Consider the following 24,639-nt stretch of genomic DNA (forward strand, 5'->3'; position numbering starts at 1 on the left):
CATACTTCCTCATTAGTTATGTGATCTACCCATCTAATCTTCAGCATCATCTTAAGTATTAAAAATTATTTAAAGGATATTCAAATACTTGCATTTGTGTGTTAAAATAATATGTAAAACATAGGCTTAATTAATGTCTTTTTACTTTTGTTTCATGCTGAGCATACAAGTGACTCAACATTCTGACTGCAGTATCCTGCTGCAATTGCCATACAAACTGAGGTGACTATTGTCACAACCAACCAACAGCCAACAATCTCAAGAAAATCCCGCCACTCAGTGATAAGCATATTACACCCTATAAAATAAATTAAAATTATACATTGGAAAGAAAAAGCATCACATGGCAATACTTAACCGAAAAACAATTATTAAAGTAATTCTATGCTACATGAAAATTTGTTAAAAAATGCACGTGCATAAGTGCCTAAACAACTCAAAACATCTGAAATTTTACCAAAATGTATTCTGAAAGAGTAAACAGTCATCCACAATATATGTCACACAACTCTTGCTCAGTGTTCTGGTTGTTTTTTCCCCCCATCAGTGTATATCAAAAGGAATTTTCTGTATTCTTAATACAATATTACAAATTTGTAAAGTACAGAAAATAAACTACTTTTCATTATTTCACACCAAAAGAATTTTTGCGGCCTTAATTCAGGAAGAAGTTATTCTTCAGAGTATGGTTGTAACACAAAAAGCAAATCATCTGAGATCCAGTCATACTATTGAAGAGTATGAATATTTCTCTCGCAAAATGGTCTTTAACTTGGGTGTTCCAGACAACGTCTTTGTGCAATGACTATGTTATGCAATGACATAACAGCGTCTCTTCTTTATGGTAAGTAGCACTCTGTCTTTTCCTACAATGTTGATATTCCTACTTGGAGCTTCCATTGTTTGATACAAACAAGCGATGATTTCAAATGTCTTTCAAATCAAGAGAAAGACATTTATTTAAGAGATTTTGGAAAAATATTTACTAATGTATGGCAACACATACAACAAATAGCCTTTAGCAAGATGAAACTAGTACCTTTTATGATTGAAACGGCTAACAAAGTTGAATCTGTAAGAAATTTCTACTTGGTCCTGGTTTGTTCCTTTAAGTGCCTGTTTATGTCTTTTGAATGTATATTCCTCATTTTGCATTACATATTTTCTTAATTTGGGGCATGTTTCTGGAATTTTTAGTGCACAAGTTTACACAAATTTTGGAGCATCAATTTACTATGTGGTATTAACATCTTGGGCATCAATGAAACACGTGAACACGTCTATAAGGAACTAGGTCAACAATCTGAATTTCATGACGTAAATCAATTCTCGTGATTGTTAACGGAACACATTTAAAACTTATTCAGAAAACAAGTTACATTAAAGAAGATTTCACTGAGAGCAATTCATTAAGTTTCCTTACCATCACACTGCAGACCTGCACAGTTTGTTAAACATCATCAGTGTTCTGCCAAAAGGCAGGTTTTCACACGGTAGTTCTCCAGGCTGTGCGGTCTTCTGCCATCCTCTTCAGGTCTGCATAATTTCCTCTTCCCTTTATGTCGTCTATCATCTTTTATCTCCTTCCTCTCAGTCTTCTCCCACAAACCAATCCTTCCAAAGCATCTGCTAGCAAGCACTCCCTTCTCAATAATGTCCCAACCAGTTCTTTTTCCTTTGTCTTACAACCTTCAGCAGACATCTTCTCTCACCAACCCTTTCCAATAATCTTTCATTACTCAATCTTTCCATTCTCCTCCACATCCAGATCTCCAACGATTCTAACCTTTTTTTCATCCTCTCGTCTTAGCATCCATGTTTCTGCCTCATATAGTGCCACACTACAGACAAAACTTTTGCCAAGCCTTTTCCTTAGACCTTTATCTAAATTGCCACATAAGAGTCTCCTCTCTCTGTTGAATGCCTCCTTCGTTATGGCAATTCGAGTTTTCACTTCCTGGTGACATCTCAAGTCTTCAGTTATTGTGCTTCCAAGATATTAAAATGCACTTACTTGGCTAATGGTAGATTGTCTTATTTTAATATTGGACAGTCTGTGTCTTGTACTGATGACCGTACTGTTTGTTTTCACTGTGTTTATTTGCATCCCATATTCCACACAAGCTTAATTCAGATCTTTCAGCCTGTTATTCACTATCCACTCACTTTCTGCCACTAATACCATGTCATCAGCAAATCTTATAAATTCTATTCCCTTTCCACCAATACATGTTCCTCTTTTCCCATGTAAGCCTTTTGCAATAATTTCTCCAAGGTATGCGTTAAACAACAGTGGGGAAAGGCAACAACCTTGTCGAATGCTACGTCCTTCTGACATTTCATTTCCAATCCTTATCCTTACTTTCTGATGTAAATATAGATTCTGTACCAGTCGTCTCTCTTTCCAATCTACTCCTTTCATCTTCAAAATATCCATCAGCTTGTTCCACTGAACTCTGTCAAAAGCCTTTTCTAAATCTATAAAAACAACAAAGATTTCTCTACCTTTTCCCATATATCTTTCCCCTCTAGTTCTTAACAGGCCAATAGCATCTCCTGTTCCTTTTCCTCTCCTAAATCCGAACTGCTCCTTTGCAATGCCTCTATCCAGCTTGCCATATAGCCTTATATTCAACACTCTCAGCAAGACATCAGTTGCATGAGAAATACGATTGATGGTCCAATGCTCTTCACATTTTTTAGTGTTTCTCTTTTTCTTTATTGGTATCATAACTGTTGCAAGGAAGTCCTCAGGCCATTCCCCTTTGTCATATATCTCATTACAGAGGTAGACTATTTCTTTTCTTGCCTCGTTTCCCGGACTCTTCAACAGTTCTGATGGTAAATCATCAATTCCACATGCCTTCTTATTCTTCATCTCCTTCAGCACCTTTTCTGCTTCTGCTTCCAAGATTGTGAATTCCTTTCCATCTTCCGGCACATATTGCTCCTCTTCAACCTTAATTTCGCTTTGCATTTCATCCGCCTTATACAGACATTCAATATATTCTTGCTATCTGTTCAAAAACTCATGTGGTTCTTCTGCTAGAGTACCATCCGTTCTTTCTATTTCCATGCTATTGCTCTTTCTTTTACATTCAAAAACTATCTCACTAGCCAGTCTATACATCATTTCATTCTTTCCCTCTTTCTCCATTTTCTCTATTTTGTCGCATTTCTGTTTCATCAATTTTTCCCTTGCTTCATCAGCTTCTCTTCTTAATTCATTATTCAGTTTCTTGTACGTCTTTTTGCCTTCTTCATTTTCTACACTTTTCCACTTTCTCCGCTCTTCCATCTTTTTCAACACGTTGTCTGTTATCCATTCTTTCCTAGTGCTTTGGGATACTCTAATTCCTAGTACTTCTTTGGCAGAGTCCATGAGCCCTTCCTTCATTTTTATCCACTTTTCATTAACACTTTCATCAACACTATCTCTCTGCCATTTTTCCATAAATCTGTTCTCCAAATTTGATATCTTTCCTACCTCTTTAAGTCTTTCTATGTTTAGTCTTTCCTTTGCTTTACCTCTCCAGATTTTTTTCAACTTCACTTGTATTTCTCCCATTACTAGGTTGTGGTCTGAATTTATATCCGCTCTTGGATAAGCTTTAGCATTCTTCAAACAGTTCCTAAATCTTTTTTGTATCCGGATGTAGTCCAACTGATATCTTTCCCTATTCAAATTTGATATCCATGTGTAACATCTCCTTTTGTGGTGTTCAAATAATGTGTTACCCACTGCCAATGAATTTTCTCTACAGACACTAATTAGTCGTTCACCTCTCTCATTTCTTATTCCTAATCCAAATTTTCCTACTGCATTTTCATCTCTTCCTTCACCGACCACTGCATTCCAGTCCCCCATGATGATAATGCGGGCATTTATATTTTCTTTCTTGATGAGTTCTTGTATTTTCTCATAATATTCTTCGACTTCCCCATCTCTATGCTGGCTGGTTGGCATATATACCTGTATTAACACCAAATCTTTTGAACTACCCTTCAGTCGTATCATCAACAGTCTTCCATCAATGTATTGTACCTTCATTACCTTATTTTTCAACTTTTGCCCCATCAATATTCCTACTCCGTTTTCACCACTCGATTTCCCCGAGTAAAAGAGTTTATAATCTCCACTTTCTCTCCCCATTCTCTCCCCATCTCATTTCACACAAACTAAGGGCATCTAATCTGTTCCTTTTCATCTCTGTTTTGGATTCTCTAGCTTTCCTGCTTGCAGGAAGTTTGTTAAAACATACAATTATAGTACTAACACTGACAATTTTGACTATTGAACGTGTATTTAGACAATTCTATAAAAAGTTATGAATTACCTGTAAGCTTCCTTCAACCTTTCAAGAGACAATATCAGCAGCTTTGTATCGTGTTTGTATGACAATGGTGGAAATGGAATTGGTGCAAATCTTCGGGACTCTAACCAATGCACTGTTGTTGTGTATATAGCAACAGCTTCCTCAGGAGAGATATATGGCCCATCCTAAAATGTAATTAAGTGAATTAAAAAGTGTTATAAAATCTTGGAATTATAATAAGGAAAGTGGAAAATGCATTCACCTTCAGGTAGTTGTGTTGTCTTTCTTGTTCAGCTTTTAAGTAAAGTCTTGTAAGTCTACCAAGATTCTTTTTACAAACTGTTTTATCAACTGTAGCTCCACGCCTAATACGTTCTCTATTGTAATGTGCAGTATTAGTCCACCAGTCAGCTTTCATTTTTACATAACGTAAAATCATATTCTCAATTGGTGTAGGAAGCCCAGGAACCTAGAAGAAAAAATATCATATTTTATAAATAATTTAACAGTCTGTTGATCTCAGCACTTGTTATTTTGAAAGATATATGAAAACAAACAATTAATAACAACATTTTTACAAATATTTTAGCCAGCATCAAGAAAGTAAATTGAAACTTTTCTATTCAGTTATTTGCATGTTCCATGTATTATAACTGTGACAAGGTCCTTCTGATGTGGAGTAAGTCAGTTTTACAATTATAGTAAACTTTTCAAATTTAAAATATACCAGAACGATTACTATACACATGAGTGTAATAAAGAATAAGAAACACTGTTGTTTAAGTGAATTTTATCCTTAACCCTGTTTCTTTATAGGGTGTAGAATACAATCTCCTATTCATCACAACTGAATGCAATTTATTTAAGACACACTCATTTCAAGCTTGTGCCAATCTTCAAGTGGTTCAAATTCTTTCACTTGTGTCTATTTAGTCAATATCATGTAATGAATGTGAAAACTTGAAAATGAATGTGTAATCATCTGAAGATGAGCACAAGCCTGACATCATTTGTCTCTTAAATAAATCACCTTCAATTATTCTACACCCTATACAGGAACAATCATGAAGTTCAACAACATCCATTATGGATCAAATTCACTTAATGTTGCCTAGCCAGGCATTATGAACTGTCACTGTTTTCAGAACATTAAAATCAAGATGATTATAACCATTCAAACAATCAAATTTGGCAAAAAGTATCTTTTGTCTAAAGTAATACTTAATTACATTAAAATTAATGTTAGGAACCACACTCACTCAGCCAAAATTGCAAAGACAAAGTGTGAATGTCTGAAGATGGCCTTTTAAGCCGAAAACCGGTTAACAATGAAAGTAATATTGTAGAACAAAAGCAAACTGGTGCTTTTCATTTAATACAATATGTGAAATTATCTGACTAAAATCTCATTACACAAAATCAGTTTCCTTTACCAAGCAAATATTCAAGCTGCATTTCACATTTCCTTGACACACACACAATTCATGTCTACTCTAGATAAAATTAGCAAGCAGGTGAGCAAAGAACCATTACTTGTGCTAACTAGACATAATCAGAAATTACTTGCTTTCAATTCTGATGAAAGACAACAACCAGAACAAATTTTTTATGAAAGGGTGATAAAACTCCGCCAACATCACATTTAAGAAAGATAAACCTGAGTTACTTGAGAAAGGTCTCAAACAAAATATTCCACTACTGCTGCTCAATAATAACAGTATCAAGAATTTAACTGTCTGCTCTAAAGTGGCACGTGGCTCAGCTAAAATGAACAGTACGAGCAGATTAGTATTGTCTTAAAATTAAGAATATCACACACAAAAATCTACAAAACAAAAAAACGTAACTGTGAAAAAACTGACTCCAAACTGCTCAGAAATATTAATAGAAAACTATCCCCAAATAAAGCTCTGGCAATGAAAGCTGATGAAGGGAACTCAGCAGTTATTTACATTTAATATATCAGCAAAACTGGAATTTTTACATAAACAATACACATGAAAAACAGATTAAATCCATACCCAAATTTCAAGCCCAGCTAAGGAAACTAGTGAAATTTTATGATTTCCTGTCATCTGACTTCAATGTCCTACAACACCTTGTCATGAACCCAGCTGCACTAAATGCATGTTTGCAGCCAAAAATCCATAAACCAGTTTGTCCTCTACATCATATGATTAACTCAATAAATAGTCCTGCGTATTTTGTTGCTGGGAAGCTTAAAGACATTTACAGTATTTTTTTATACTTATGAAATGTAGATAGCTATGATTTTATAGATGATATCAAAGACATACCATTACCAGATAGTGCAAAATTTGCTTCCATGGACATAATAAACTTCTACACCAACAAACTTATTCATGACAAAATTCAGATAATTAAAAACACTCCATTATAGCATAAAAAAAATATCCAAGGATGGGATACATTCCCTCACTGAACTGCTAGAACTGCCACACTAATATTTCACTTCTAACAATAACATTCATAAAAAGGAATATAGTAAAAAATGTGACGAATGTGTAACTACAATTTGGATACTCCACTTATATACAAGTATGCTAACATTTTCAACAAATTATTTCGACACTTTTTGTTCTTTCAGTTGTGTGTATTTCATAAACAACCTGTAATCTGGCTTTTACTACACGTTGAACTCTAACACTGAATATGGAAACAGGTAAATGAATGTATAATTGCCCGAAGATGGGCTCCAGCCTGAAAACGGTCATGTCTCAAATAAATCAACTTCAACTGTGACTCATAGTGGATCTTGCACTACAACCTACTGTTGTTAATGTTCAACTGCATTTTCATGGCTGGATGTGTCAGTCTTTTCTGCATTACAACAAGACTATGTGACAAATACAGGGTGTTTATAAATGAATATCGGGGTTTTAATGCTTTATAATATTTATTACATTAAACTTACAGTTATAAATGATATGTCACATGAAAGAGCAACTCAAACAGTTGTGTATGGCACCAGTGTGTATGCGCAGCGCGCAATGCTTCCGCTGCAATCCACTAGACATTGGTTGAACTTCACTGTGCCCAAGTGCTGGATAGGGCGCAAGAGGTCCAATGACAGGGCTTGCTTTGCACGGCCTCCACGTTCAGCCAACCTAACACCTTGCGATTTTTTCCTTTGGGGCTTCATCAAGATCGTGTGTACATGCCTCCGTTACCAGCAGACCTCCCTGAATTAAGAAACCGGATTGAAGCAGCTGTTGCTACAGTCACTTATCAACGTTTGGGAAGAACTCTGCTGTAGACTTGATGTGTGCCGTGTGACAAATGGTGCTCACATTGAACATTTATATGGTTCTTGGTAAAACTGTGAGTTGCTCTTTCATTTGACATATCATTTATAGCTGTAAGTTTAATATAATAAATATTATAAAGCGTTAAAACCCCGATATTCATTTATAAACACCTTGAACTGTTAAGACATTTCTCTTTCTAGTCTTTTATTTATGAATGTTAATTTTAGAACTGTGAGTGTTGACAAACAAACATCTCACGAGAGAAATATAGTGTGATGCTATAATCAGAATGTCCAGTTGAGCAGAGAGGTTCTAGATGGAGCATCACAAACTGCTTTCATTACAAAATTCTTTGCAAGGAACCCTTCCCCAAAACTGACTATGTCATTCATTCTGAATAATGGCATATTAAGTTTGTCGTATTAACTGACCTTCCATGGTATATTGGCCTTCCAACATCTCCATGCTTCTGACAGATGCTGAAGTATGGTTCTGGCTTTATTCTGCTTAATTCCTTCAGGCATCATATCAACAATGTCGTGCATCACCTGAGTGAAGTAAAAAAAGCCATTAACAGTTATAACATTGCATTCAAATAACCTTAAAATTGTGCTGCACAGCTACCAGCTTTCATAAAAGAAATTCTGTTGGATTTTTAAAAAGCAAAACCACAAGCCATTAATTTCTTAGTTTTATTACTTTTCAACTTGTTCCAACCTAGAGGTTATCATCTGGCAGAATTTTTGAATTTTTTTTCAGTAGTGAATATCGTATGTATAAAATTTTAAACTAGAGTTCACGGTTGTTTATCACCGTGCACATATGTAGCCCCGGTATACAGCTCTGCACTGTCAAGTTTGGAACATAACTTGACAATGTGTCATACACTAGAGCCACATTTATCTTCAATGATAAATAACCATAGATTACATGTCAAAGTTATAGGTACAGCTTGTGATGTTTACATTTAACTTGATACAATTTACTGGTGCCGATCAAGGCAAAAAAAAAAAAAAAAAAAAAAAAAAAAAAAAAAAAAAAAAAAAAAAAAATTAATAAATAAATAAAAATAACTATACAAGTGACAAGTGTAATACAAATTTCAAAATCTAATATAAAATACAGCAGCAATAAGAATTTGCTGATATATGTAAGCATGCAATAGTTATTTAAATATAAATACATATCTTGAAATACGAAGGAAATCGTTTAATTTCCAATTCACTAACCTGGATTAGCCTCAACCAAATATTTTTAACACTCATTCTCTGATATTAATACCATTTTTGTAACTTTCAAGGAACAAAATAATTTGTTTCAGTGACATAGAATATGCCATCCACCTTAACACTGCAGTTACAGCCATATCAGAATTAATATTTGAATCTTTTATTTTGATTCCGCAACAGTTCAATGTTTCAAAATGAAAAGACAACTGTCAATTCATTGTATTCCAAAGAGCAGCAAGAATGAGAAATTTGAAGGATCTGGATCAAACGACACTACAACTCTATCGTATTAAAAATAGTATTTTTAGACATTCGTAATTAATAAAGGGCAACTGCTTCGTACATTCTAAAAATAGTGCAAACCCATGTTCTAAGAAATACATAGAAAATATACCATTTTGTAAAATATTCCAGCTTTTCTCTTATACCTGCCACTTGAGGTTTATTACATTGCCCAGTCATATTAAGGGGGGTAGGATGTCAAACAGGCCAGCTTGGAACAGGAGAGGCACCACAGGACATTTTAATTTCCACTGTCTATATTTTTCCAAATAAATTCATAAAACTTTAACAACATGACCAGGATTCATACTCATAGCAGTGGAAGCTCAAAAATGTAACAAAACACTTTTTTTTTTTAACATGTGAAATTTCATCATTTTTTCACTTACTACTGGCTGCATTTGTTGCTATAGGTACACTTTTCTTCCTAAGTACGATAAATTCTTCGATGACTTTTGCACAGCATACAAACTATAGTTACAGGTGTATGAAACTCCAGAAGTTATTTAATTTATGAAAAAATGAATGAACAGTTACATTTTAAACTTAATGTTTAGAAAATATTCACGTTTTATAGTTAATTATATCAATTTTTTTCCACAGTTTTTTAATAGATTTGGAAAATTCTAGAGTTTTATACACCTGTAACTACTGTTTGTATGCTATGAAAAATTCATCAAAGAATCTCTCTTACTTAGGAAGAAAAGTGTACCTATAACAATAAATGCAGCCAGTAGTAAGTGAAAAAATGATGAAATTTCACATGTAAAAAAGGTATTTTGCTACATTTTTGAACTTCCAATGCGATAAGTGTGAGTCCTCAATCCTTCTTGGTCATGGTGACAAAGTGTTATGAATTTATTTGTAAAAGTATAGACAGTAGAAATTAAAATGTCCTGTGGTAATTCTCCTGCTACAAGTCGGCCCGTTTGACGTCCTACCCCCCTTAATGTAACCCCTGTGAAAAGCCTGAATAACAGTGCAGACTGTTGTGAGACATGCAGGAAGAGTGTCAATGAGGGTCTGGAAAGTACCAACAGGGATGTGGAGTCATGCTGACCCCAGTGCTACGACCTGTTGCACTAGGTTCCTCAGTTTAGGATCAATGACGCAACCAGCCAGATCAAGGTTGTCCCACAGTTTCTTGATTGGGTTTAAATCCAGGGAGTTTGGTGGACAGGGAAGTAAAGTAAACTTATGCTACTCAGACCAGGCATATATGCTTCAAGCTTTGTGACGTGTTGCATTGTCCTGCTGGTAAATCATATCAAGGAAAAACAAACTGCACATACAGGAGGACACAGTCCCCAAGGATACATGCATACTTGTGTTGATCGACTGTAGCACCTAGAATGTTGAACGACATACACATCAACGGCCACCTGACTGAAGGAGCATAACACATGATTCATCTGGAAATTCAACCTATGGATATCCAGTTGTTGTGTTGGCAAGCAAATTCCAGCCTTTGTCGCCGATGAACAGCAGTCAAGCATGGGTGGATGAGCCAGGAGCTTGCTGTGAAGATCCAAAAGCAGCACATTCATTGAGGAGACACTGTTGGTAGCCCCTTCGTTCATCTGGGCAGTCATATGCTGAATAGTCACATATCTATCCACTTGTACACATCTTCACAGTTGCAGTCCACTGATCATCTATGGCCCATGAGACACCACAGTTGTCTCAGCACCAGTTTTGGCTAGTGTCATTTTGTTATGCAGATTATACTTTACCCATGGCAGCACACAAAAAAAGTCACAAATATAACCATTTCAGAAATGCTTCCATCCATGGCTCGAAAGCCAATGTTTATACCCTTATTTGTCATAAGAGAAATCACTCATTTCTGCATTATGACAACTGCCCTGTTTTTTGAACTATATTTGTAAGCCATGAAAGAGCCTCATTTATCTAACAATATGACTCCTAGGAGAGTTAAAAGTGATTCAGAGGCATTAAATCCAACCATCTGAATCATGCTTAAAGGAACGGCCTTGTAAGATAAATATTTATTTTCAAATTTCCCATTTTTTGTCACATTTGATGAGGAAAAATATTTGACATTTTTCAACAAATCTTTCAACACCAAACACATGTGTTCTCTCATCATTGCCCTTATATTTAAATACTCTAAAATTAAGTGCTGTCTGTTGTCGGGAGATCTGAGATGTTGCCGTCGAGAGCGCACTTTCTAACTACTAAGGACAGTTCTTACAAAATGTTTAGTACAATGTAATGATAAAACTTTGTCCCCGGGAGCTAAGTATAAGCATGTGCTTGAGAATCTACTGTTACTAAACTGTATCTCTTACTATTATCACTGTTTTATTAAGAAATTTATGACCAATTCTCGCCATGGTTTCTCAGCAGCATTATTCTGAGCAGATGAATAACACACTCTTGTAGTAAAATCGTCCAACTCTAATCTCCTGGTGACAAGTAGCAATTGAAATTAAAGTACAGGGTGACTATTATTGAACTATATGAAATAAAATTGTCATAGTTTCTGAATGGTTTGCACTAGACTGTTCAAACCGCACAGTTGGCCGCGGGGCATGAAGGGAATTAGTATGCGCATTCATGGTTTGGTTTAGCGACAAAGCCCACTTTCATTTGGATGGGTTCACCAATAAGCAAAGTTGATGCATTTGGAGGACTGAGAATCCACATTTTGCGATTGAGAAGTCTCTTCACTCTCAATGGGTGACTGTGTGGTGTGCAACTTCCAGTCACGGAAGAATTGGTGCTATACCCCTTGATGTCACGGTGACTACCAAACAGTTTATTTTGGAACATGATTTCATCTCCATTATTCGAAGTGACCCTGATTTCAACAATATGGGTTCCTGCAAGATAGAGCTTGACTACATCGAAGTAGGAGAGTGTTTGATGTCCTGGAGGTGCACTTTGGGGATCACATTTTGGCTCTGGGGTACCCAGAGGCCACTGGCATGGGCCTCGATTGACCACCACATTCTCCAGACTTGAACACATTCTTTTAATTTTTTTTGGTCATCAGTCATCTGACTGGTTTGATGCAGCCCACCACGAATTCCTTTCCTGTGCTAACCTCTTCATCTTCAATTATTTGCTGGATGTATTCCAGTCTGTCTTCCTCTACAGTTTTTGCCCTCTACAGCTCCGTCTAATACCATGGAAGTCATTCCCTCATATCCTAACCCAGGGCTTCCCAACGTGTGGTCCGCGGACCCCTTTGGGGTTCGCCAGCTCTTTCTAGAGGGTCAGAGGGCCACCTTTCACCAAATCGTGTAAAATAATGAGTAAAATTATTGAATAAAAACGTGAAAATCAAATTCATCACTATTTTATTTTTCGTGTGAAAAACGTGTACTTTTACTTCAGGTCGTATTCCCAAGCAGCCTTTGCGGTTCCTAAGTGAGAACGCATACACAGTTTAGTGGCGCAGAATGCAGCTTCTCTGATCGACTGTTTCGCAACAATACGGGGGTCGTTTGTGTGCCGGCTCACGGCGCTAGATGCACTGAAACCTGTTACGCATGCGTGGAGCAATCTTTGTGAACCAATCATGGCGGTCGCTGGCACGTATGAGGCCCCAGGCATCATTAAATGTTAAACTTGCTTTGTCAGTGCACTACTTCTTTCATAAGTCGATTTTTGATCAGTTTATTACTTCTAACATGGATCGGTGGCTGAAGTCAGGATCATTGAAGAAGGGTGCAGTTTTTCTATCGCCTTCACAACAAGGGAAGTTTCCAGTTGAAATGAATGAGGAGGGAGGACGACCAAAGGAAGAACAATCACAAGAAGCTCCACAGCCGGATTTATTATGTGAAAATGACCTCCTCTGCCAGAATTGTTTCCTTTGAGAAAAAAAAGTCTTACGATCTGTGAAATGCTTTGTCTTCTTATACAGAAATAAGAGAGTCTGTTTGTTTTCCTAATTTGTTTACAGTCGTGGCTCACTGCCACGATATAGTGTTCAAGTAGTAGTTGAAGTTGTCAGCTGTGGCTAAACTGTTGCCACGCCGCCTGCCAGTTGCCAGCTACCAACTGACAGTACACTGTTGCAATGTCGCCTGCTAGCCGCTGGCTATGGACTTACAGCTCCCGTTCAGTAGATATGCAAAGATGTAAAAATAACTAGACTTTCCGAGCTGTTTACATGGGCACGAAAATAGATTGTGGAACTGCAAAACGGCTTTATAAAAGCAGATTTCCAGAATCGATTTTGAAGTGTTTATCTGACCAACCAAAACCGGAAGTGGGACATCGGCTTACGAAATCCGGTTTTGGAAACTCATGTAAACTGGGTGAATGTATTCCCACACATTGCACAACAGATGTCACAATAGTCCTTTAAAGGCAATTCCTTGGCCTCTTTCCTTTCGTGATGTGTTTGTATCCCGAATCATGGGTCTGCCTCTTTTCTTACACAGCCGTGCGGAATGGCCGAGCAGCCTAAGGCGCCATGTCATCATGGATTGCGCGGCCGCTCCCGCCGGAGGTTCAAGTCCTCCGTGGGTCGCGTGTGTGTGTGTGTGTTTTGTCCTTGGTGGAAGTTAAACTTAGGTTATTAGTGTGTAAGACTAAGGACTGATGACCTCAGCAGTTACGTCCCATAGACTTTACATACATTTGAACATTTTTCTTCGGATTTCACAAAAAAACCGCGCGCGCGCGCGCGCGCGCACGCCCACACACACACACACACACACACACACACACACACACACACACACACACACACACACGACTGTTACGAAATATGCATGCTCCTTACACAACAGTAGCCAAACAGTGGAAGTGAACAGACCACAAGTGGCAGCTTGTCAACAGCTAACAGTTTGGACGTGACACTGATTGCTCTTCGAGGAAGGCAGCTCCAACGTGTGAGATATCAATTACCACGTAATTTTAATCACTCTATAGTGTGTTGAACAAAGGGAGTAAATCCACTAGTAAGTATCTGGATACAGTGGGAATTCAAATTGGATCGTTAATTTCAAGTTGTTTTTATTCATCTTTAAACCAAAGACTATTGATACTTCGGGGGGTGGGGGGTGGGGGGTGGGGGGTGGGGGGGGGGGGGTGGGGGGGGGGGGGGGGAAGGTCATTGGAAACATGGCACTTAAGAAGCTTTCAGTTCCTATGGGTTTCACTCTGAAATGTAAAGTTACTTTGATCTTGACTGACTAGGGGTTCGCCATGGATTTTTGACTGAAGAAGGGGTCCGCCAGCTGAAAAGCTTGGGAATCCCTGTCTTAATTTCCTATCATCCTGTCCCTTCTCTTTATCAGTGTTTTCCACATATTCCTTTCCTTCCAATTCTGCGCAGAACCTCATCATTCCTTACCTTATCAGTCAACATAATTTTCAACATTCATCTGTAGCACCACATCTCAAATGGTTCAACTCTCTCTCTTCTGTTCCACTTTTCCCACAGTTCATGTTTCACCACCATATAATGCTGTACTCCAGACATACATTCTCAGAAATTTCTTCCTCAAATTAAGGCCGATACTTGATATTAGTAGACTTCTCTTAGCCAGGAATGCCCTTTTCGCCACTGCTAGTCTGCTTTTGATGTCCTCCTTGCTCAGTCTGTCATTGTTTATTTTACTGCCTAGGTAGCAGAATTCCTTAACTTCATCTGCTTCGTGACCATCAATACTGATGTTCAAGTTTCTAGATGTTCTCATTTCTACTACTTCTCACTACCTTCAACTTTCTTCTTCGATTTACTCTCAGTCCATACTCTGTACCCATTAGACTGTTCATTCCGTTCAGCAGATCACGTAATTCTTCTTCACCCTCACTCAGGATAGCAATGTCATCAGCAAATCATATCATTGATATCCTTTCACCTTTTCACCTTTTGAAAATACACTTTTTCTGTGTTAAGTGACAGTACACTTTACCTCGGGACTGTAAAAGTTATCAGTCCTTTGAATGGCTATGGTTTTATACAGCGGCATAGAATTCCTCGGATTATGAAAGTATAAATGCGAATTGCACTAGACACCACATGTTACTTTCTGAAAGATTGAAATCGAGATTGCAATGCGCATTTGTAAGCCAGTCACAGCTAATGCCATGTGATCTCACCGGCTGATATTCAGAGTATACAACACATGATGCAGTCAGCCAATAGGAACATCACTTTCAAGTAGCGCGAACAAACATTAATATACAGTTGGTATAAGAAAAGAAGATTTCACGTATAATATTGGTCTCGAAGATTTGTGGAGACGTAGAACCACTGGCTCACCCCCCAATAATATCGCTACCCTATCGCAACGAGTACAACTGTATCTTTGCCAGATCATTTCTCTGTAGTACGCGCTCTATGCTACACACATTGTGTATATGCAGCGAGAATAAAAGTATTCATAGTAAGCGATCGGAGTGCAAGTGATTATTTATAGTCATAATACTACGCTCGCTCCCCACTACCTATAGATTAATAAGCTGCAAGAGAAACTAAGCTTTCACGTATAATGTTGATTTTTTTTTTGCGTGTTACACTTTAAGATACGACACAAATGTGCCAGTAAATTTTCTGGGCTCGAAATTATTCTAAACAGCTCGTCCTTTAAGAGTTTATTTTTGAATGAGAGTCAGACACTCTGTAATACGAAATTCATCGTACATTCTCGCACACAGTTCATCTTGCTTAAAAGGAAACTTACTTCGAAACTAAAGCCTAGTTTACACTACGACACTAGGTTGCAGGAAACTGCGCTAACGGCCACTGCACATATGCGCCGCGGGTTTGCCCAACTTGTTGGTGAAACTAAACACTTTCGGCATGTTCCAGCTTTGGCGACACTAGTTGCACGAATTTTGAGGTTACGTGTGTTCATAGTGTGTGGACAAACTGAAATATGAAGTGGGGAACGGAGAATAATGCTCAATTTTTTTATATGTATGTTTTGCATAGGTGTTTGTGGGACTTCAGCAATGCTGATTACAAAAATAAGCAACATATTGCTGCTCCTGAGACCATCATGTGCGATCAGAAAATAGATGGTTTCACAATATCTGAGCTGCAGGGAAAATTTATTCAATTAGGAGCACATATATAATTGAATTAAGAAAAATACAATTCCGGCTGTTGAAATGCTCTCGTCTACAAGACTAAAATCCCATTGTTCTAGTTGGCTGACTTTTTTAAAAACAATTATTGTTGACAGGAGGGATGGCTACATAAATCAAGAAGCTGCATTCTTTATTCAATATTCATTTATTCAAAATGTTGCAGCAGTGCTCCCCATTTACATATGTTTGAATTTTGAAATACTGCCACTACAGATCTTCAAGATAGTAGTTTGAAAACCATTCTCTTCTTAATACAGCCTGCTTCAAATAATTATTGCTGTTACTGTTAATAATTATTGGTGTTAATGAGAAAGCATCACCACCAACTAAAACTGCATCTTCTCGATTGTAATGCAAGCAATGTGACATGTAATTTCAGTTCTGGTGACAGCATTATAGTATTTTTCCTTATGGCATGATTAACTCTATTTAGAAGAAACGTGAACAGTTCTAGTGACATTCTACGATAATTAAAAGAACTTATTGGGTCTTCAATTATAAATTATTTCAGCAAGGTTGCTGAGCAACAGAGCTGATGTCTTTTCTTCATCCAGTCACAAATCAGAACACGTTTCTTATTTTTTCTTATGCAGGGATTGTACACTACAAGCTTTAACTCCATCACAACTAGTGCAACATGCAATTGCTGAAATTTTCATTTCAGGCATGACTCAGGAACTCACAAAATGACAAAACTGAAGTGTGTACTGGTGTTGCCATATCTACAGTCATATATGAAACCATTTGCGTGTAACTCGTTCCATGCAACAAGTAGCACAACCCAATGTTGTCATGTAAACTATACTCAACACTTTCCAAACCACCATTCAAAATACTTTCCCCTCGACCTGTTAGAAATAGGTCAATTTCAGCAATTGCCAGAGAGTGCCAGATGCAAATAGTACCCAAGACTGGTGTGATTTCTCAATTTGATTACATCTATTCTGTCACTGTCTGCTAGATGAAACAAAACAGGCCTGTCTAATATTGCAGCAATTTTAACACACGCCAAATAAACGAGATTGTTTTGGCACAAATGATCATTTTCATAGCACGACAGAATATAATTCACGAAGTACCAATATCAAATGCCTATTAGGCTTATTAAAAGCAAAACGATTTATGTTAGGAAATACTTTCACATTTTATTCGTACGCTCCAGAACCCAAGCATGATATTGAGAAGTACAGTATGAAATTTCTGTATAAATTTGGAATCGTCACATTCTTTGATAATTTGTGTGATGTCCTCATTTCTTCTCCTTCCTCGTTCTAACAAACAATCTTGTCTCACTAATTCTGTAACTATTCCTGCCAGTGTCAAGACTTATTCGCTGGTTAACTTCACTAATTCTGCCACAATCACCGGTTTAGTTATTCCGCATTTATTCTCCAGTTAGGCATTATTACGTGTTCATACAATGCATTTCCCGCACTACTCCCAGAACTGAACTTAAACGGCTGCTAGCCGGGGACTGTGCAATTGACTAGTATAGCGATCTGGGCAAATCTTTTCAGTCAAAATTTCATTTTCTATGATACAACAAGAAGAAAATACGCACATATGTTATTCCTGTTTGTCATTTATTTCCACTCTGGTAGTCTGAATATATGGATTTCGCTAGTAATTATAAGAAAGCTGATCATTCGCAAATGCAGTCAACCACATGACAAACAGTGATTGGCATTCACCCATTCAGCTTTATTCCGCTCAGCTCGTATAGCCCCATCCCCTTTTGTCTGCAAGAAAGTTTATTTCTAGATGAAACTTGTATTCCTCTGGCACACACATCACGTACACTATGCATGCACTGAAAAATCAACTTCTGATTCATTCAGAAATCAATTTAGAATGTGCTCAAAAATGTTAAAAAAAGAAAATCAACAGGGATGCATTTCAAGATCATATGAATAGTCCAGAGACCAACATGCGCTGGATACTAGGCGCATTGTGAAACAAGGTTTATTCCTCAAGAATGTAGATTAGACTTTAAAGTTACAGGAAAAAATGAGGTAGTTTGCACAAAAGCAGACATTATAAACATGAACACTATTAATAAATTGCTGTAATTATCATATACAGGATATCAAGATGATTATTTCTCAAGATGCCAAACACTTCAGTTTATGAAAAATCCTGATTTTAATAACTCCTTGGCAGAACTACAATGACAAATTACACTAAATCACACTGTGATGCATTTATCTACACAAATATTTACTCCACAAGCCATCAAGGATTGTGTATAACATTAAAGAACCTGCCAGTCATGAGCTCAGAAATAATACAACTTATTAAAAACAAATCCTAACTTTCTACCATTCAACAGAATATTCACTTTATGATTAAACAGTCTTCTTTGTTTTCTATGATAGCTGTATTTCACACAATATCAGCTCAGCTTAGCGTCAGTCCACTCCAAATGGCTGCAGAAACAGTCTCAGATGCACTTCTGCACAACCAAATGAAATGTCAGCCCACAGAACAGCTGAATTCTGGACCCCTACGCTACTCATCATAGCAATAATAATAATAATAATAATAATAATAATAATAACAGTAATAATAATAACAGGAAGTAGACAAAGAACTCACAGATGCACGCAGTTCGAGATCGAAGTGGCTTTCAACTCTTTGCTTTGTGACAGTTTTGGCAACACCTTTAGAATGTCTACCCTCAAACTGCCTGGAGAGCAGGTTTCCCAACCAACGTTCCAGCAGAGGTGTTATACCACGCATAAAGAACAACCATACACGCCATCCTGGTGCCCAAAATCCACATCCAGGTCCCTTCCCAACAGGACCCTGTAAAATTTTAAAATATACAAAAACACATTAATCTTTTTGGAAGCTGAGTACGAACTGTAATATTTACAACACACTAACTATAAGCACCGTAAACTAGCAACAACTAAATAACAGTGCCTCAGCAGTGTAAATATCTATCCAACCAGGGGAGATGATTCTCAAACCAGCTGAGTTGGGTTACAAGCTGACATTTTAGCCTGTATTCTGTAATCTGTTCATGTCATCATTGGCAATGTACAGAAAAGTTCTCACTCAAGTTCAATATAGGAGTGTTAAGTAACAAAAATAGTGAACATAAAATACTATCACACATATCATTGTATAAAATATTTTTCATTTCAATCATAATTAGAAAATCTACTTCCAGAATGAATCTTCTACTCTGCAAAAGGGAGTACACTGTAGAAAGTTCCTGCTGGCTGGATTGAGACTTGAAACCAAAATCTTGGTTCTCATGAGCTATATTCACATGACTGAGCAATCCAGTTAATACTCGTGATATTCCCCCCGCAGCTTCATTAAGAGAGAGAAGCCAGCAAAACTGAAGCAGTGAGGGTAGGTCAGGAACCTCAGCTAGCTAGCTAAGTATGTAAGAACATGAAAGAAAGTCCTATCCAGTACAAAGTTTTAATCTCTTTGGAAATTTCATATAATACTTCTCTTCATCAATACATTTCCATGCAAGAAACTATATGTTATAAATATCTCATTAAAATGCCCCCAGTATTGTGCCATTGTGTCACCTTTAACACGTCTCCACTGGAAAATGTAAAGATTTTCTTCATTCCTTCTTTTTATTTCTCTGGTTCTAAATTAAACTTCAATCTAATTTGTTACATTTAGTACCTACCTTGGAGTGGAAAGACAACATGAGCCACAAATTCTTCAACTCTATTACCCACTTGTATCTTTAAGATTAATCTAAATAGTTAGTTTTGCACGTGTTACCCACAAAGTAAGCTTCCCAAACACCCCAAAAACAACAGGACTTGCAGTGAGAAGGGGGTGTCTATGAGTTCATTGGCTATTTCCAGTCTTTTGTGATAATGCTGCTGCAGATGTAAAGATGCAGTAGCACATTATGGACAACAGATTCTTTATGACCATGGAATTACACCCCCTTTTCTGTAGTGTGTCCAAATCCTGATGCATGTAAAAGACCAGCTCTTGATTACCAGTAAATTAGACATCCCACCAGGGTGATGAAATTTGAATAGAAGGCGTGCAAAACACTGGTTTCAAATCCAGAAAATTTCAATAAATTGATTGAGGTGAACATTTACATAGTTACCAGCTTCATCTACTGACTATCATAATATAAACGCATTACTCTTGTGCCACAAATCAGTCCACACAAAATTTGTGCCTCTAAGTCAAAAATGCCCTAACAGCAGCTGGCAACCTCACATTAGCCACCATTACAGAAGTCGATACACTCCCAATACAGCCTGCACAAAGAGAATGCAACTCTAGAGTATGTGTGATAAAATGCAATTCCTACATGTGCACAGTCCTTCACCTGCCTAAACAATTCCAAAAGGGTTTCTTGACTTCACTAAGGCTCTTCGCTTTCTATCAGCGCCTATATCATATAAAGTGGTGAGTGTGGCTTTTCAAAGGCAAGATGATGTTAATAATGACATTGAAACTGTCAACTGAACATGACAAATTTTTTTTGCTAAATAATGAATACATTACCGTGTTCTTTGTAGTCTATAGTAACTGTATTTTGTACAATTTTCATCTCAGCTTAGCGTCAGTCCAATCCATATGGCTGCAGAAATGATCTCGGATACATTACTGCACAACCAAATGAAATGTCAGCCCACATAACGGCTGATTTCAGGACCCCTACACTACTCATCATAGCATAAACATGAAATTAACACTTTCATATCAATAAAGAGGTGCAAATGGAAATCAAACAGCAATGCCAACCACAAGCAGCATTTTTTTAAAATACGAATATGAAAGTTGAGCCCACACAAACACCTCCAATGACAAAATATTTTAAGAAGTGGTTACATCATTATTGTATATTTTCCAATATATTTAGAAGTCTAAGTAAACTCACTTTCTGGATTTCTAGAGCATTGCATGATGCAATAAAGAAGCACTACATCAGACTATAGGCCCAGTTTCCATGACACTGCATTTGGAAACAGATGTGTTGCAGTTTTAAGAGCACTGTGTGTTGTTTGTAATTAAAGTGACCCCTTCCACTGCCAACCAATTTTTGATTGATAATGAAAAGTAAACTTAACCTTGAAGTGGAAAATGACTGTACCTCCCCCCCCCCCCAAAAGACACACACACACACACACACACACACACACACACACACACACACACACGACATAAATTTGTCCTTTAACATTGTTAGCAGTAGTTTGCAAAAATCTCCTGAAGTTCTTAACCAAGATGCCTCAAATTTTTACACAATGGATGAACATAGGCTATATGTTTACAATACATATGACACACAAATATGTATACCACAGGGAATCAAATATTTTCTAACTGATTTAATTTATATGAATATAATAGGGAAACATTCCATGCGGGAAAAATATATTTAAAAACAAAGATGATGTGACTTGCCATACGAAAGCGCTGGCAGGTAGATATAAACACAAACAGACACATACATACACACAAAATTCTAGCTTTCACAACCAATGGTTGCTTCGTCAGGAAAGAGGGAAGGAGAGGGAAAGACGAAAGGATGTGGGTTTTAAGGGAGAGGGTAAGGAGTCATTCCAATCCCGGGAGCGGAAAGACTTACCTTAGGGGGAAAAAAGGACAGGTATACACTCGCACACACACACATATCCATCCGCACATACACAGACACAAGCAGACATTTGTAAAGGCAAAGAGTTTGGGCAGAGATGTCAGTCGAGGCGGAAGTAAAGAGGCAAAGATTTTGTTGAAAGACAGGTGAGGTATGAGCGGCGGCAACTTGAAATTAGCGGAGGTTGAGGCCTGGCGGATAACGAGAAGAGAGGATATACTGAAGGGCAAGTTCCCATCTCCGGAGTTCTGACAGGTTGGTGTTAGTGGGAAGTATCCAGATAACCCGGACGGTGTAACACTGTGCCAAGATGTGCTGGCCGTGCACCAAGGCATGTTTAGCCACACACCCTGTGGCCGCAGGGCTATTAGTATGCACATATGGTCTGGTTTAGCGACTAAGCCCACTTTAATTTGTATGGGTTCGTCAATGAGCAAAATTGGCGCATTTGGGATACTGGTCATTGGCATTTTACAATCAAGAAGTCTCTTCACCCTCAACGGGTGTGTGTGGTGTGCGATGTCCCATCATGGAATAATCGGTGCGATATTCCTTGATGGAACGGTGATTACCAAATGGTACGTGAAGGCTATGGAAGATGATTTCATCCCCAATTATCCAAAGTGACTAATTTCGACAAGATGTGGTTCATGCAAGATGGAGCTTGACCTAATTGAAGCAGGGCTGTGTTCGATGTTCTAGAGGTGCAGTTTGGGGACTGCATTCTGGCTCTGGTGCACCTAGAGGTCACTGGCATGGGCCTCGATTTGCTGCTGTATTCTCCGGACCTGAACACATGAGACTCCTCCTTGTGGGGCTACATTCAAGAAAAGGTGTACAACAACAACCCCAAAAACCATTGCTGGTCTGAAAACAGCCATTCAGGAGGTCATCGACAGCATCAATGTTTCAATACTTCAGTGGGTCATTCAGAATTTTGTCAGCCCCACATCATCGACAGTGATGGTGGGCATATCGAACATGTCATAACCTAAATCCAAATATGTGTAATGATGTAAACATGGTGAACAAAGTTTGTGCACACTGTAGTTTGTAATTAATTTCCATTTTTTCATGTAGTTCAATAATTGCATGTATCTTCTATGTTGAAATTTGATGCTTTTGACACAGATAAATGCTCCTGAAGATATATATCTGACAACATAAAGGAGAATGCTTCATATATGAGAGTCTCCCTAATTGCCATAATCAAATCAGATTAACTTTCCCATCCATCCGCCCACCCTCCCAGCACTTCATATTTCTTTCCCTTGCCTCTGTTACTACTTGAAGGAATACGGTTTTTGATGGTTAAGACTTTTCTGCTTGTAAATTCTACTGAAGTCTAGTTTATCACAGTCATTTATTGTTAGGCTATGTCACTACGATCATTACACTGTACGATGTAACAACACTGTTATAATACAGCAAAACTTTCTACGATTTTACAGCCACTGTATATTTTAAATCCACACAACAGAAAAGACGACACTTCACTAATAAATACACAATATAAGAGAAGTGGAACTTACAGTGTTGAACCTGTAGTAGATCAGATGTTTCAAGTCTTTACACATCCTTATTTGTCTCATGAGTTTATATTTATACCTGTACATTCCCGTTAACTGGCCAACATGTGCAAATATGTATTGTATGCCATCCGCCAACTGGAATGCATCAACATTATTTAGACGATACTGAACGTGAGAGTCCACTATCAATTTTGTCAACCTTAGTATTTCTCGGCATAAATGGAATGCTGTAAACAAACAAACACATAAAAAACTTCAAAGGCACAGATGTTTTTACTACCATTAAAAAATATAAGATAGCCAGCTTAACTGCAACATATTACAAAGTAATAAAATGTTAGTTCTGTCTTCATTTCACACACTTACCATTTCCGAATCTGGACTTTTTTCTCTCTTTTGTCGTCAATGTTTTGACAGGTTTGAGATTGAAATTATAATCCAAGTGAAGATAGTTCAGATTTTTTCGGTGGATTAGGAGGTTGAGCATATTATATCCCTGGCGACAAACTTGTAAACCAGCTTCAACCCAATCAAGTGTTGTTGTCTGAAAGAATTTTGTGGACTTGAAGGATCTGAACAGATATCTGAAAAACGAGGTACGGGAACAGAAATACGTTAATCATACAATATTGCTGGCATTTTCACAGTGAAAAGTTGTTTAGTAAAAGTATCAATTTAACTGTTCCATGTCTATAAAGTAAGATTTACACACACACTAATTACTGAAACAAGTACATACAACTGAAACATCTAACCCCATTTAGAAAAACGGTGGAAAGAAAACATATCAACCTTACATTACCATAAAAGTTACATTTTCTATCATTAAATTTCTCATATAACAGGTGTGTTTGTATTCTCTGAATTCTTGCTACAGAAGTACATGCATACTTGCATCTCTGTATATGCTTTTTTGTACACTATGAATTATTTTCAAGTAAATGGAAATAATCAAATGAAAATTCAACAATGAATATACATTCTTTAATTTAATCTATACATTCTCACTCATTCTGTTCCAAGGTATTATTCAAAATGAAATGCACAATTACATGACATATTTGCAACTGTGAATATGGACAACCATCAGCTGTATAACAGAATGACAACAATGAAAATGTGTGTCAGACTGGGACTCGAACCCAGATTTCCCTCTTATCGCATGCATGCATGTTTGAAGGAACATTGTATAATAATTTGGAATAATACAGGAACAACAATATTGTAAAGGCACAATTGTTTCACAGGTGTCCTTTATTTATTCAGTTTCCTTTTTAAACTAAAAACCAAGAACAACTGAATGATAAATCGTATTAAAATATGCTGCTC

The 24,639-nt window shown here is 37.3% G+C and overlaps 1 protein-coding gene across 1 annotated transcript in view; it reads right to left on the minus strand.

The window, feature by feature from the left end:
* Positions 1–24,639, minus strand: part of LOC126473793 (pre-mRNA-processing-splicing factor 8) — a 103,168-nt gene that overhangs the window by 56,252 nt on the left and 22,277 nt on the right. The window contains exons 11-16 of the mRNA XM_050101071.1: positions 23,677–23,894; positions 23,311–23,537; positions 18,772–18,981; positions 8,017–8,133; positions 4,579–4,785; positions 4,338–4,501 (exon numbers count right to left, since the gene is read on the minus strand). Of these exons, the coding sequence (XP_049957028.1) occupies positions 4,338–4,501; positions 4,579–4,785; positions 8,017–8,133; positions 18,772–18,981; positions 23,311–23,537; positions 23,677–23,894 (1,143 nt within the window). The remainder of the gene's footprint in view (positions 1–4,337; positions 4,502–4,578; positions 4,786–8,016; positions 8,134–18,771; positions 18,982–23,310; positions 23,538–23,676; positions 23,895–24,639) is intronic.

This window comes from Schistocerca serialis, chromosome 1, assembly GCF_023864345.2.
Source record: "Schistocerca serialis cubense isolate TAMUIC-IGC-003099 chromosome 1, iqSchSeri2.2, whole genome shotgun sequence".
NCBI lineage: Eukaryota > Metazoa > Arthropoda > Insecta > Orthoptera > Acrididae > Schistocerca > Schistocerca serialis.